General features: G+C 39.5%; 2 protein-coding genes across 4 annotated transcripts; both read right to left on the reverse strand.

Moving 5' to 3' along the window:
• Positions 1–843: 843 nt before the first annotated feature.
• On the reverse strand, positions 844–2,612 carry LOC110689545. Of its 2 annotated transcripts, XM_021866322.1 has the most exons (5): positions 2,306–2,612; positions 1,624–2,218; positions 1,442–1,545; positions 1,274–1,346; positions 844–1,195 (listed from the first exon to the last, which is right to left on the reverse strand). In XM_021866322.1, the coding sequence occupies exons 2-5, from the start codon at positions 1,762–1,764 to the stop codon at positions 1,049–1,051; spliced, it is 465 nt and encodes a 154-aa protein (XP_021722014.1). In that variant the 5' UTR covers positions 1,765–2,218; positions 2,306–2,612; the 3' UTR covers positions 844–1,048. The 2 variants fall into 2 exon arrangements, with proteins under 2 accessions (XP_021722014.1, XP_021722013.1); XM_021866321.1 differs by having other exon boundaries at positions 1,442–2,218.
• Positions 2,613–11,803: 9,191 nt separating this feature from the next.
• Positions 11,804–14,261, reverse strand: LOC110689546. 2 transcript variants are annotated; one of them, XM_021866324.1, is made up of 5 exons: positions 13,943–14,261; positions 13,285–13,341; positions 12,848–13,199; positions 12,641–12,736; positions 11,804–12,523 (listed from the first exon to the last, which is right to left on the reverse strand). In XM_021866324.1, the coding sequence occupies exons 3-5, from the start codon at positions 12,860–12,862 to the stop codon at positions 11,903–11,905; spliced, it is 732 nt and encodes a 243-aa protein (XP_021722016.1). In that variant the 5' UTR covers positions 12,863–13,199; positions 13,285–13,341; positions 13,943–14,261; the 3' UTR covers positions 11,804–11,902. The 2 variants fall into 2 exon arrangements, with proteins under 2 accessions (XP_021722016.1, XP_021722015.1); XM_021866323.1 differs by lacking the exon at positions 13,943–14,261 and having other exon boundaries at positions 12,848–13,613.
• Positions 14,262–14,610: the final 349 nt, after the last annotated feature.

Here is a 14,610-nt window from a genome sequence, read left to right on the forward strand (position 1 = left end):
GAGTACACCAAATATTTGAGGTGGTTTTTGGAGTTGTTTGATGACCACATAGAAGACTGGTACTACAATGTGGAGGACGCAATCAGGTACAACTGCCAAAATGGAGAGCAATATGGCTTGGCCCTGCTTGGTAGGCGATTCACTGCTGCCGAATGCCTAATTAAGCCAGATAAAGTGAAGATGGAGATAACACTAGAATGGCTTAACTTCTCAGTTGAGGACCCAATAGAGCTGATCAACAACGATAGTGAAGAAAGAATGAAATTCAGAAGTAAGATGCTGGCTGAAAATGGGTACAACGAAATGGATAACCTTCCCCTGTAATTGCTGAACCTTTCACATACGAAGACTACCCACCAGCTTACGTCCAACGTATAGAGCATGCAAAGCACTTGTATGAGATCAAGGAGGGTTCGTCAAGTGCTGCTGGTTTTGGGTGGAGTAGCGATAGCAGCGCCGAATGGTTAGCTTGAAAGTTGTCGATGAAGCTTGCACTGTCTTCTAGTTCTACCTTTATATGTTTATGTTTGAATGTGGTAACGTTTTGACTGTGTGCGTCTACTTAAAAACTTTGTTGTTATGTCGTTGTTAATTTTAATAAATTTGGTTATCATAATAAACGTTTAAGCTCTATATGTTCATTATCCAAACACGCACAAAAATTGTAATGAGTTAAGCTCTTTATGTTTGGCAAATTATGTATCCCATTTGAATTACTTAACAAAATACTAAATATGAAAAAGGCAAAATAAAATCCAGATCCATATTAAAAAAAAGGGCCATATTAAAAAAGGACCATTTTCATACAGGGCCATATTAAAACAGGACCATTTTCAGAAAATGCCACATTAATATCTAGGACCCATTTTCAAAAAGGCATGTCTTCAAATCCAAACCCAAATTCTAAATGAGCCATCAAGGCCCTAATATAATAAGGAACAAAATATATCTTAACAAGGCCCACATCTTAATAGTCAATTAAAACATAAGTATCAAGACTCTGAAAATTCAACCTTGAAACATTGTCTACTAGAAACAACTAAGTCTTCTACTGAGTTGTTGTTACTGACCCATTCCTCTTCCCTGCTCCTCTTCGATCTTCATTAATTAGACCCTTCAGGTTCACCTTCATGGCATTGAACTTGCTATGCAAATCTTCGAGAAAAATCTTGGTCCGTATATTGATAGACTTCTCCTGGCATTGAAATTAAACAGCGTATAATAAGGAAACAGCCCTACACTTTAAGTCACTTGACAAAACGCAACTTCTTACCAGTACATGAGGAGTATAAAAAGTTACAGCGCAATGTTTGATGCATGACAGCATAAGCACACCACAAGAGTAACTACGCAAAAAAACACAGATTTGGACAAAGGTTAGAATCAAAGCAAACTTGCATGTTCCATTACAAAAACAGATGTAAACAAAGGTAATACTCACGTGTCCGTTTGCTGGGGCATTTCCATTACTCTATGTGGACAATTGCACATCTGATCAAGGACCCATTGCCGATTTGAACCAGCAAGCACATCCAGGTCCTGAACCTGTATATTAATAGAGCACCACCAAATCAAATGCCAGAATTTCAACATGAACCCTGTAATTGTGTTAGAGAGACTAACCAACTCCGTAACTATGTCTGCATGAGCTTCAAAGGGTTCTTTCACAAGAGAATCAATTATCCAAATTTGCTTCTCCACAAAATCTACTGCTAAGCACCACCAATGGTCACCATCCTTTACAGACAAATCAAGTACCGGCATGAATACCTACAATAAGCTCAAACTCAGTGAAACATGAACGCAATAATTAAATTACACAAGAACAGGTGAGGAACCTCACAACGCGTATATCGTCCAGGTCATGTGAACAGAAGGCCTTCCCATGGATCTTTGCCGAATCCGCATAATCTTTTTTCTTTTGCATTAGCCTTGTCTGGGAAAACAATTAAAAATTGAATTGCAACAACAACTAGATGTTAAAAACCCTTAATAAATAAGCAAATAACATATATGTTGTTGATATACTGCATAAGTAGGGTCCAATAGAATTCGCTTGCCAGACAACGGGAATTATGTTTCACTCCATTCCTTTGTGTAAAGCACAGAGGCCATGCGGACATACTGATCACCAAGCCGCGCTCTCCCCCCAATAAGCCGATAACAATCTCTTTGAGTAGCATCCATACCATCGCACTCAATAATTGTCGGCCCAGGGCTACAAACAAACAACAACAACAATAAAATACAATGTTATCTACACTAAATTTAATATCACTGCTTTTTTTGGGGTAAGCTTGCTTACTAATTTTCATCCTTAGCCTCCTTCCAAGCCCTGACAAAAGCCAACAAAGCTTTGTCAAAAGGAGTTTGTCGACTACACTCAACACCATCTACAACTTTCGACTTCGGAACCAAGTCCTCTTCACCGCCTTTTTTATTAACATCACCATCGTTCGGCTGATCCTCTGGAGCAACTATCAAAACGTCCTTCGGTAGACCCTTAATAAGGCTGCCGTTTGTTGCGGTGTTCGCCTCATTGTTTCTGTTACCACCAGCACCATCACTCACATATGACCCACCTCCACCACCACCACCACCACCAAAAGCTCCCATGGCTTTCCCGACAATGCCCTCTACAAGGGTAATCAGTCTAGGAGCGAGCCGTGTCAAAACCTAACACACAAATTTATGGACACCATACATAACTTGTTACTGGCATGTTTCATATCCACCAACCAAGGATTATATCGACAAAATTAAATGTACCTTGTCCACAACATCATCTTGTTCAGAGCCTTCATCTTCCCTTGGGATCATGGGATGCGGCTCCCCATTGTATGCTATATCTATAGGCTGCACAACAGTGTATTCAGTAACAACATTCATAAACTCAAAGAGCTGTACACTATAACACGCCTTACCATCAACTTTCCATAATTATCCCTTGTCAATCGATCCTCAGCAACAGCGGCGCGAATTTCTTCTGATATCCACACCTTGATCCTTGGATAGACACCCTACTGCACTAGAGCGCGTTGCAGGTGATCCAGGTAGTAAATCTGAACCATATATATACACACACAATCAATCAGTTAAATAATCACCAACCCACATAAATCAGAACTAATTTAAGCAGAAACTTACCAGCAGAAACACATGACTGATAGGCTTATCGCGTACCTAACAAAAATAACCTAACTATTCCTTCTAACTGTGTAGTAGGGCAAGTAAGGATCGAATCCCAAGAGACTATGGTTCATTCAATTAATCAGACTCAATTAATCACTAAGCACGTCACCAATCAATAATGGATGATAATAATCAACTAATATATTAAATAACACAATTAACTAGAGGAAATATTAATCAATAAACTAAAGCATCCAAGATCAAGCATTACCACGATTATGATTGATAAACTAATAAATCTACCCCCAATATATAAATCAATTGACAAGAAGAAAAGCAATCCCTAATAATAATACCAAAGGTCTCTTCCAAGTTATCAATGGCTTCCCAAATTAACTATCAAGCCTACTTCCGTGGAATCAAGCGAATAAGGGACATTAAACACCATGCCTAGATTCCTAATTATTCAATCATCTACTTCCGTGATGATCTTCAAACCCTTAATTGGAATAACCTAATCCCGTTAATACCCAACTTCCGTTGCAATAAGAACAAAGGGATGATAACAATACTAATTATTCCTAATCTAGTATTGGCATAAACACAATCAATTAAGCATGTCAATTGGGATTATTATTGGGGAATTTAAAGATCTACTTTATACATCAATCATAATCGAGCTTAGCAAGATCCCGGATTAAGGAAACTACTCACACATCATAATAAAATCAAAATCAAGTTCAAAAACAAGAAACAGTAAAGAAAACATATTTAGAGAACAGTGAATATCAGAAAAGAGTGAAGTAAGATAAATACCAATTACTCCAATTGAAAGAACTCAAATTGTTGATGAACAATTGATTAATCTGGGATTAAAAGATTGAAATTGCTTAAAGGAAATAAAACTAGGGTTCTTGAGAGTTTTCTAGGGCTTAAGGAGAAAAACTAATGAAAAACTCTCTTTAAAAGTTAATTACAAAAGGGTATTTATACCCTCAAAAGATAGAAATTCGGAAATAGCTGAAATCGCGCAATCTTGAACATCGCCCGGTCAGACCGGGCAAACCTCGCCCGATCGGGCGGAGGAAGGCTGCGTAAAATACGACAGTTTTCCTTCTTTGCCCGGTCAGACCGGGCGAACCTCGCCCGGTCGGGCGCGCGTAACACGTTTCCAGAATTGCATCTTCATAACTTGACTTCTTCATCGCCCGGTCTGACCGGGCGAAGCCTGCCCGATCGGGCGCGCGTTGCACCGTTCAGGATTGGGCTTCTTCCTGTGAACTCTTCATTGCCCGGTCTGCCCGGGCAAGCCATGCCCGGTCGGGCACTCCACATAAATTGCAGTTCTTGGCTATCAACTCTTCCGAATCTACTAAAAACACGTCCAATTGCCTAGAAACGCTTCATATTCCTGAAAAGCTTACTAAAACAATCGAATACACTAAAGAAGAGATTGTTAGCAAGAAATGGCTCCGTAGAGCTCAAAACCATATAAAATTACTAAGTAAAACCGGGGAAAACCATTGTATAAAACACGTATATCAAATTCCCCCAAGCTAAACCTTTGCTTGTCCCTAAGCAAAGCAATGAATAAATAAATCAATACTTCACCCCAAAAGCAATTCAAATCAATAAATACGATTAAAGGTAAACTCGACAGTTATGCATCAAAGTCAACCAATCAAATCCATCTGACTACTCATCCTGTCTGACAATAGTCAAATAGAGCAAACCACAAGAGCATATAGAATTCAAGACTAGTGTTCACACACTCAACTCTCATTTATGTGGCGAGTAAAAGATATACTCGATCGCTCTCCATCCAACTCCTTTAAATGTGAACAATGCCCTCCCAAACTCACGCACTCGTGTGTTTAAAGAAAACAAGCACTCAACCTAGCAGTCGACTCGAAATATATCAAATCATTCTTTGCATTGGAAAACAACTAATTTCACATTCACACAACTCTATGCACAAAGGTCAGAAGGTCTTCAAAGCTTGTAATGTAAGGCTAGGATAAAAGGTAGGAAATATTTGGGAAAATGTAAGAGTAAAGCTATGCTTAAGGGAGCCAAAATCCTAATAAATAAAACCAAGATCAAAATGAATTAATGACCAAATCATCTCCAACACAACTCAACTCTACCAAAAATTCACCAAACATCCAATTATATTAAAAATTTCCAACACTTAAAATTTCACTCATATATACAAAATATAAAATTATAGAACTTGAGTGAACAAACAAACTTTGAACTCTCCTTTTTTTTCTTGAGCAGCCTTCAATTAGAACACTTGAACATTGAAACAATTTTTTCTTTTGCTCTTTCTTTTCCCTTTTTTTTCATCTCACATTGGAATTTTTTCTTTGCACAATAAATTTCCAATTTTTTCAATCCACAACAATAAGAACAAATAAAAACTTCTCAAATCCACCCAAAATTGTGCAGATTACATGCACACTACAACTCCCTCACCTCACTCACTATTAGCTCCCCCAAGCCAAGCTTGGGACTAGTAACCAATGGGGCTTAAATAGGCTTGTAATGTGGCAAAATAAACAATAAAAGGGCACAAGCAACAACATGGGTAGCAAGAAGGGAACAAATGTATCTAATATCGTCTGAAAGCCACCTAGAGGAACAAATGCCTTCGTCCTCCTCAATGTGCATATTAATGAGTCATGCAAACATTACTCAAAGTTATAAACCAATACTCAACTTCATTGACATACCAGGAACTAACACACATTCCTAACCAAATCAACTAGTCAAGCACTATATTTACAAGTAGTTGGGCAAAATTGACTCATGTTAAGACATCCAAGTAATCAAACATCAAATCATGGCTAACCTATCCACAATACTCGTCATCATATACCAAGAGTTAAAACAATTTTCATGAATGGGGCACAGGGAAGCATGATTTATTATTCATTGGATCGTATTTTTTGTATGTTTTTTTTTTTTTTTTTTTTTTTAAAAAAAACAACTAAAATAACTACACTAAAATAAAACAAGAAAGATAAGAGAGATAAGGAGAGAGAGAGTACCACATGTACGAAGCAACTCCCCCAAGCTAAATGCGGCAATGGCCTCATTGCAGCGTAAGGAGAGCATAGGAATCTCGACGGCTCCTCAAAAAGAATCGGGTTGCCTCCCGCAAGCGCTTGTTTAGAAGGTCATTAGCTTGACCGTATTCATCCTCATTGAGTTTGTGGTGAGGAAGAGAATGTGATATCTGACTTTTCTTCAATAGGATCTCCCGCTCGATAGTGCTTCACCCTTTGTCCATTGACTTTGAAGGTGCCCCCGGTGTTGTTCCATAATTCAATGGTGCCATAAGGATATGCTTTGTAGACCGTGAAAGGGCCCGACCATCTTGACCTGAGTTTCCCTGGAAATAGTTTCAACCTTGAATTGAATAGAAGGACTTGCTCTCCTTCTTTCACAGAATTTGGAGGGGGAAGTTTCTCTATTACCTCTACTTTGGCTTTGTCCACCTCAATCCCTTTGTTTGAAACTACATGGCCTAAAACGATTCCCTGTTGTACCATAAAATGGCACTTCTCCCAGTTCAATATCAGATTGACATCCTGGCATCTATGGAGCACCTTTGTTAGATTATCAAGGCAAATATCGAAAGATGAACCATAAACAGAAAAATCATCCATAAAAACTTCCATAGAATTTTCTATGAGACCTGAGAAAATAGCCATCATACACCGTTGGAACGTGGCTGGGGCATTACACAGTCCGAATGGCATTCTGCGATATGCGAAGGTGCCATATGGACATGTGAATGTAGTCTTTTCCTGATCACAAGGGCGGATGGGGATTTGAAAAAAACCGGAATATCCATCCAAGTAACAGAAAAAGGAATGGTTAGCCAATCGTTCGAGCATTTGATCAATGAAAGGCAAGGGGAAATGATCTTTACGGGTGGCTTTATTTAATTTTCTGTAATCAATGCACATCCGCCACCCTGTAACAGTTCTTGTGGCAACAGGCTCGCCTTTGTCATTCTTGACAACTGTCATACCTCCTTTCTTTGGTACTACTTGTACAGGACTAACCCACTTACTATCTGAGATAGGGTAGATTATTCCTGCAGCAAGCAATTTGAGAACCTCTTTCTTGACTACCTCCATCATAGTTGGATTTAGCCTTCTTTGAGGTTCTCTAGAGGAGGCATGATCGTCCTCAAGAATGATCTTATGCATACAAAAAGAGGGATTAATACCCTTGATATCATCAATGGTATACCCAATAACATTTCTATATTTTCTTAAAACAGCGAGAAGTTTCTCTAATTCAATGTTATTAAGCTCAGCATTAACAATAACAGGGTATGTATTTTTAGGACCAAGATATGCATATTTAAGATTAGATGGAAGGGGTTTCAACTCTACCTCGGGAGGCGTCGAACTCTCCCCAACACTCGATGTACTAAGGACTTCCTTGACTGGAGCGATGATTGGATTAGCTTTTGCGTCTTCTAGTAGCCTCGTGTACTCCCTTACTTCCCAATCTTCATCATGGATACTCCCTATCAACACCGTTTCAAGAGCATCTTCCTTTTTGATCAGGGGAAGTTGTTCTTGTTGTAGATCATCGAGGACATCCACTTGACAAATAGTTTCACCCATAGACGGATTTCCCATAGCATTCAGTAATGAATACTCCATTTTCTCATCCCCTACTTCAAATGTTATTTTCCCATTCTTCATGTCAATAATTGCACCTGCAGTAGCTAAGAATGGTCTACCAAGAATAATAGGGACATGGGCATCTTCTTCCATTTCCATAACAACAAAATCACATGGAATAAAGAATTTACCAACTCGCAATGGAACATCTTCAAGTATACCGAGGGGAAATTTAACTGACCTGTCTGCAAGTTGCAGAGATATCCTTGTAGGCTTTAGCTCACCCATTTGAAGCTTTTCGCAGATGGAGAGCGGCATAAGGCTTACACTTGCACCAAGATCGCATAGCGCTCTATTGATCTCTATATCTCCGAGCTTCACTGGGATTGAATAGCTGCCTGGATCACCTAGTTTCTTAGGAAGAGTGTTTTGCAGAATGGCACTACATTCTGCAGTTAGAGAAACAGTAGCATTCTCTGCAAGCTTCTTCTTGTTAGATAGCATGTCTTTCAAAAACTTTGCATAAGAAGGCATTTCAGAAATTGCATCCAAGAACGGTATATTAATGTGAAGTTTCTTAAGGATGTCTAGAAATTTACCGTACTTTTTCTCTAACTTAGCCTGGGCTAACCTCTGTGGGAAAGGGACTCTTGGCATGTATGGGGCGAGAGGTGGGATCGGTTCCCGTGGCTTTTCTTGAACATCATTCCTTGGAATTAGGCTGTCTGGATCTCCCGCCCGGTCGGGCAGTGATTGCCCGGTCTGACCGGGCGAAGAAGAGCTGCTTATGTTCTTCTGTTTGTCTGGAATTTCTTCTTGCGCCCGATCGGGCGGACCTTGCCCGGTCTGACCGGGCGAAGAAGAAATTCGCACAGTCCCCTGTTTTTCGTCGACTGCTTCTCGCGCCCGATCGGGCGGACATTGCCCGGTCTGACCGGGCGAAGAAGAATTTTGCAAAATCCCCTGTTTTTCACTCATTCCCTCAATATCTATCGTTGATGGTTCCCTTACGGGAAGGTCTTCCAACTGTTTTCCACTCCTTAAAATTACAGCATTCATGTGCCCCTTTTGTGGTTGCTCTGTTTGGCCAGGAAACGTACCTGGTGTTTTTGAAGATTGGCCGACTTGATGAGCAAGTTGGCTTATTTGATTTTCCATGAGCTTATTCTGGGCTTGTAACTGTTGGATGGAATTATTTGTGGTGTTGATGAAGTTCTCCATCATTAGTTCGAGATTGGATTTTTGAGGGAGTGGTTGCATAGGTTGCATGGGTTGTTGTACTAGGGGTGGTCTTGGTTGAAAACCAGGTGGATTATAATTGTTGTTTCGAGGTGGGGGCGGAGGTGGATTTTGCTGAGCCTGGGTGTTTTTGTATGAGAAATTTGGGTGATTCTTCCAACCTTCATTATAAGTATTAGAATGGGGATCGTATGGTCTTTTAGGGTTGGAATTGTAGAAGGCATTGGCTTCCTCAATTGATACCTCATTCGAATTTCGTGGGCAATTAGGTGCGATGTGACCTTGAGTATTACACATTTGACAAGTTTCTAGCACATTATTAGAAGATCCAGTTTGTAATCTATCGAACTTGCTTGAAAGTGCCTGCACAGAACTAGTTAAAAGAGTTAGAGCATCAACATCTAATTTACCTCCTTTCTTGACACTATTTCGGCCGCCTGGGTGATAGTTGTCATTGGCTGACATCTTCTCAACCAGCTCCTTTGCTTCGGTTGGATTTTTAGTTAAAAGGGAGCCTCCAGATGCGGCGTCGATATAGATCCGGAATTCATGGGTTAGACCGTTATAAAAGGTTTGGATTAACATCCATTCAGGTATGCCATGATGAGGGCACTGTCTCTGTAATCTCTTGAATCTCCTCCATGCGTCATATAAGGATTCTTCATCTGATTGCCTGAAAGTGGATAGCTCGTTCCTTAATCTTGCAGTCTTTTCTTGTCCCAAGAACTTGACCAGAAAAGCTTTTACTAGTTTATCCCATGTATCAAAGGAACCAGAACCCTCATCTCTTAACCATTCCTTCGCCCTATCCCGTAATGAGAATGGAAAAAGGCGAAGTCTAAGAGCATCATCTGTAACACCATTCAGCTTCATAGTGTCACACTTTTCCAAGAAACCATCTATATGATTCACTGGGCAATCAAGAGGTGTGCCAGCAAATGAATCATTGGATATGAATTGAATAAACTGCGGTTTCAATTCAAAATTCTGAGCGGTGATAGGTGGTCTAACAATGCTAGAAAGGAGTCCGGTTGTTGTGTCAGGGATACCGTACTCCAAAAGAGACTTTGTTGCTTGGTCTTCCATATTTCTGTTACCTGCTCTTCTTCTACTTCTTCGTCTTCTTGCAGTCGCTTCAATTTCTGAATCGAGAGGCACTAAGTCGTCTGACCCTGAGCGACGTGTTTGCATACAACAAAGAACTAGGCAAAGAACATCAAAAACACAGGAGGCAATAGCCGAAGCAACAAACAACGCTTAGTAAAAACGAATCACGGAAAATCAATATGAAACCGTTAGTCCCCGGCAACGGCGCCAAAATTTGATAGGCTTATCGCGTACCTAACAAAAATAACCTAACTATTCCTTCTAACTGTGTAGTAGGGCAAGTAAGGATTGAATCCCAAGAGACTATGGTTCATTCAATTAATCAGACTCAATTAATCACTAAGCACGTCACCAATCAATAATGGATGATAATAATCAACTAATATATTAAATAACACAATTAACTAGAGGAAATATTAATCAATAAACTAAAGCATCCAAGATCAAGCATTACCACGATTATGATTGATAAACTAATAAATCTACCCCCAATATATAAATCAATTGACAAGAAGAAAAGCAATCCCTAATAATAATACCAAAGGTCTCTTCCAAGTTATCAATGGCTTCCCAAATTAACTATCAAGCCTACTTCCGTGGAATCAAGCGAATAAGGGACATTAAACACCATGCCTAGATTCCTAATTATTCAATCATCTACTTCCGTGATGATCTTCAAACCCTTAATTGGAATAACCTAATCCCGTTAATACCCAACTTCCGTTGCAATAAGAACAAAGGGATGATAACAATACTAATTATTCCTAATCTAGTATTGGCATAAACACAATCAATTAAGCATGTCAATTGGGATTATTATTGGGGAATTTAAAGATCTACTTTATACATCAATCATAATCGAGCTTAGCAAGATCCCGGATTAAGGAAACTACTCACACATCATAATAAAATCAAAATCAAGTTCAAAAACAAGAAACAGTAAAGAAAACATATTTAGAGAACAGTGAATATCAGAAAAGAGTGAAGTAAGATAAATACCAATTACTCCAATTGAAAGAACTCAAATTGTTGATGAACAATTGATTAATCTGGGATTAAAAGATTGAAATTGCTTAAAGGAAATAAAACTAGGGTTCTTGAGAGTTTTCTAGGGCTTAAGGAGAAAAACTAATGAAAAACTCTCTTTAAAAGTTAATTACAAAAGGGTATTTATACCCTCAAAAGATAGAAATTCGGAAATAGCTGAAATCGCGCAATCTTGAACATCGCCCGGTCAGACCGGGCAAACCTCGCCCGATCGGGCGGAGGAAGGCTGCGTAAAATACGACAGTTTTCCTTCTTTGCCCGGTCAGACCGGGCGAACCTCGCCCGGTCGGGCGCGCGTAACACGTTTCCAGAATTGCATCTTCATAACTTGACTTCTTCATCGCCCGGTCTGACCGGGCGAAGCCTGCCCGATCGGGCGCGCGTTGCACCGTTCAGGATTGGGCTTCTTCCTGTGAACTCTTCATTGCCCGGTCTGCCCGGGCAAGCCATGCCCGGTCGGGCACTCCACATAAATTGCAGTTCTTGGCTATCAACTCTTCCGAATCTACTAAAAACACGTCCAATTGCCTAGAAACGCTTCATATTCCTGAAAAGCTTACTAAAACAATCGAATACACTAAAGAAGAGATTGTTAGCAAGAAATGGCTCCGTAGAGCTCAAAACCATATAAAATTACTAAGTAAAACCGGGGAAAACCATTGTATAAAACACGTATATCAATGACACCCACCGCAACCAGACCTAAAACCATCTTTTAAAAACTTCTTCTAAAAGCGAGCAGCGGTATCACACAACCATGCTAAGGTAAAAGAACACCAGTCAAAATCAATTGCTCTAGAGGCAACTGTCACAACAGGGACTAGTGCCCTAGCCATGTTCGAGCTATTTGTAGTTGTGCATATCAGTTTTCCAAGCACAACTACCATAAAAGCAGTCATGAAATCCTCTTGGTCCTGCTCATCATCACCCAACGGAAATATTTCACCAGAATCATCAAGTGGACACATTACCCTTGAAGCCGCAGCTAGTGATATTGTTTCCTTCTTAGACCCAACACCATACAAGTCAATGATCCTATTAACATTCTGGAACTCCTCCTCACACTCCATATCAACATGTGTGGGCACTAGATTGGCTCCCATAGGTATACCAAGTATATACCTAACTTGTTTTGCACCAAGAGGCAACATGACTCCATCACCAAAAACAACTGTTCCATGAGCTCCTACCCTAGTCATCAACCAATAGCAAAATTGCCGCGGAATGTTCTTCATATCCAGACACAACAACCCTTCAAACCCCATCCTTCTAACTAATTGTCGTCGGTCATCATCAAACTTCTGCACTGCAACACAAAATGACTCCACTCTACAGACAATATTTGGTTGCTGCAGGTTACAAAAACAACACATAACACAATTAAAAAGCCACATCAAATGTACAGCCCTAAATACCTAAACAATTATCCATCATTGTAACATTACACAATGAATATAAATACATACCTTCCCGACATTCTCGAAATGTGTCCTAATCACCTCACCCCTAGCACACACTCTATGTCCTTCACTTCTCCTATGCCCTTGACTTCTCCATTCCTCCTAACAACAACAATACCAGTCCATTATCAATTAAGTGAAAAAAAGGAAAGCACAGCATTTTCAACTACAAATCAACAACACACAAAAATAAAGAACCAAACAGAATAATACCTTACGGATTTTCATTGAACTTGTATCAATATGTTTTGACTTCCTCTTCTTACTGTCTCTCTGTAAGAAATGAACCAACAATCCCTTCAACACTTCAGAGCTTGACTGTTATTCATCACCATCATCCTCAGCACAGTCATTGGGAATTACTTGACGCTTGATAATCCACATCCTTTTCATCCTCATCACTTTCAGAATGCTTGGAATTCCTTTTCTTAGCATTTGTTTTGCTGCTAGGGACAACTACTTTAGAAGGGTCTTGACCATTAGGTATTTTAGCAGCCCCTTTCCCCTTAGATAATTTAGATGACCCTTGCCCCTTTACAGATCCTTTACAAGACTTCAAACTGACCTATACCCAATTCCAAACCAACAATTCAATATCAACAGTTTTTAGAATAGATTACCCAAAACACAAAACAGTATAAATGACTTACCCCCTTTTGCCAACCTAAATTCCGAACCACAGACTTTTTCTTCATAATTTAATTCACCTACATTTTCAAAAAAAGTGCAAATAAGTATTCCACATCCTCCAAAACCAGCACAAAAAAAAAAAAAAAAAAACAAAATCACACACACTAAAATTAAATCCAACCACTGCAATCTATGCAAACTAACTATAACCAGTGTAGTCCATTATATAACAACCTGAACCAAAATCCACCGGAAGCACAAAATTTATTACTAGAACTGATTGTCCAGTGCAAATTGGTGAACGACACATACTACAGTCAATTGAAACCCTAAATTGCAATGCTTAATGAAGCTAATCATAAACCCAAAATACACCGTGTAAAGGGAAAGGGGGTCAATTACAGGAGGAACACAAACTACATTAAACTGAATAGGAAACTACAATCAATTGCAAACGACTAAATTAATAATCGCAAAACCTAACTTTAACATTACCCAATATCATACCAAATCAAATCAAATAACGATCAAACCCTAAATCGATTCAATTAAGCTACAACATATGCTTTAATCTTTAGCGTCGCAAAACAATAACTCGACTAAGGGTTCTAACAATTACGTTTTTTTTCATAACAATTGCTAATTACAACATCGAAGTGGAAGGGAAGAAGGACTTACTCGTTCGCAGTGTTGAGCTGGTCTAACAGGAACCGTACTTCAAGTACCACCACAACGTCGTGTATAACTTAAGTACAAAGTGGAGAGAATACGTCCGGTGGAACGAACAGAGAAAGAAGAAGAATTTCGAGCTCCAGAGGAGAGAGAGTGAGAGAGAGGGAAGAATTGAATTCGAAATAAGAAAAAGAAAGCTTATAGTAGGTATTTCATACAAGTAACATCGTAGATACGAAATGAAATACGAAAATTATACAACCAAAAAGCATAACGGTGTCAGACGATTTCATAACGGGAGCCCAGCTGTTACTAAACAAAATAACGTAAAATTACCGCAATGCCCCTAATTATGCATTTAGAAATTCCTAACATTCCTCCCTTTAAAATTCCTCCCTACGGTACATATTAATTATATGCAATTTAGGAGCTCTCACGGAACCCAAGATAAAATTTCACAATAGTTAAATAATGAATTAAAGAGTATGTATTTAAGGGTAGGAGAGAGAGTGGAGATGATTAACCACCATCACCACCACAACCAGCAGTCACCCCACTAGGCTACAACAATAGTCAAACAGCAGCCTCATCGGCACCACCTCCACTCACCCCAGAACCACTGCAAAACCATAGTACTCACCCATAACCACCGCAAAACTACCACCACTCACCCA

This window comes from Chenopodium quinoa, unplaced genomic scaffold (assembly GCF_001683475.1).
Source record: "Chenopodium quinoa cultivar QQ74 unplaced genomic scaffold, ASM168347v1, whole genome shotgun sequence".
Classification (NCBI taxonomy): Eukaryota; Viridiplantae; Streptophyta; class Magnoliopsida; order Caryophyllales; family Amaranthaceae; genus Chenopodium; species Chenopodium quinoa.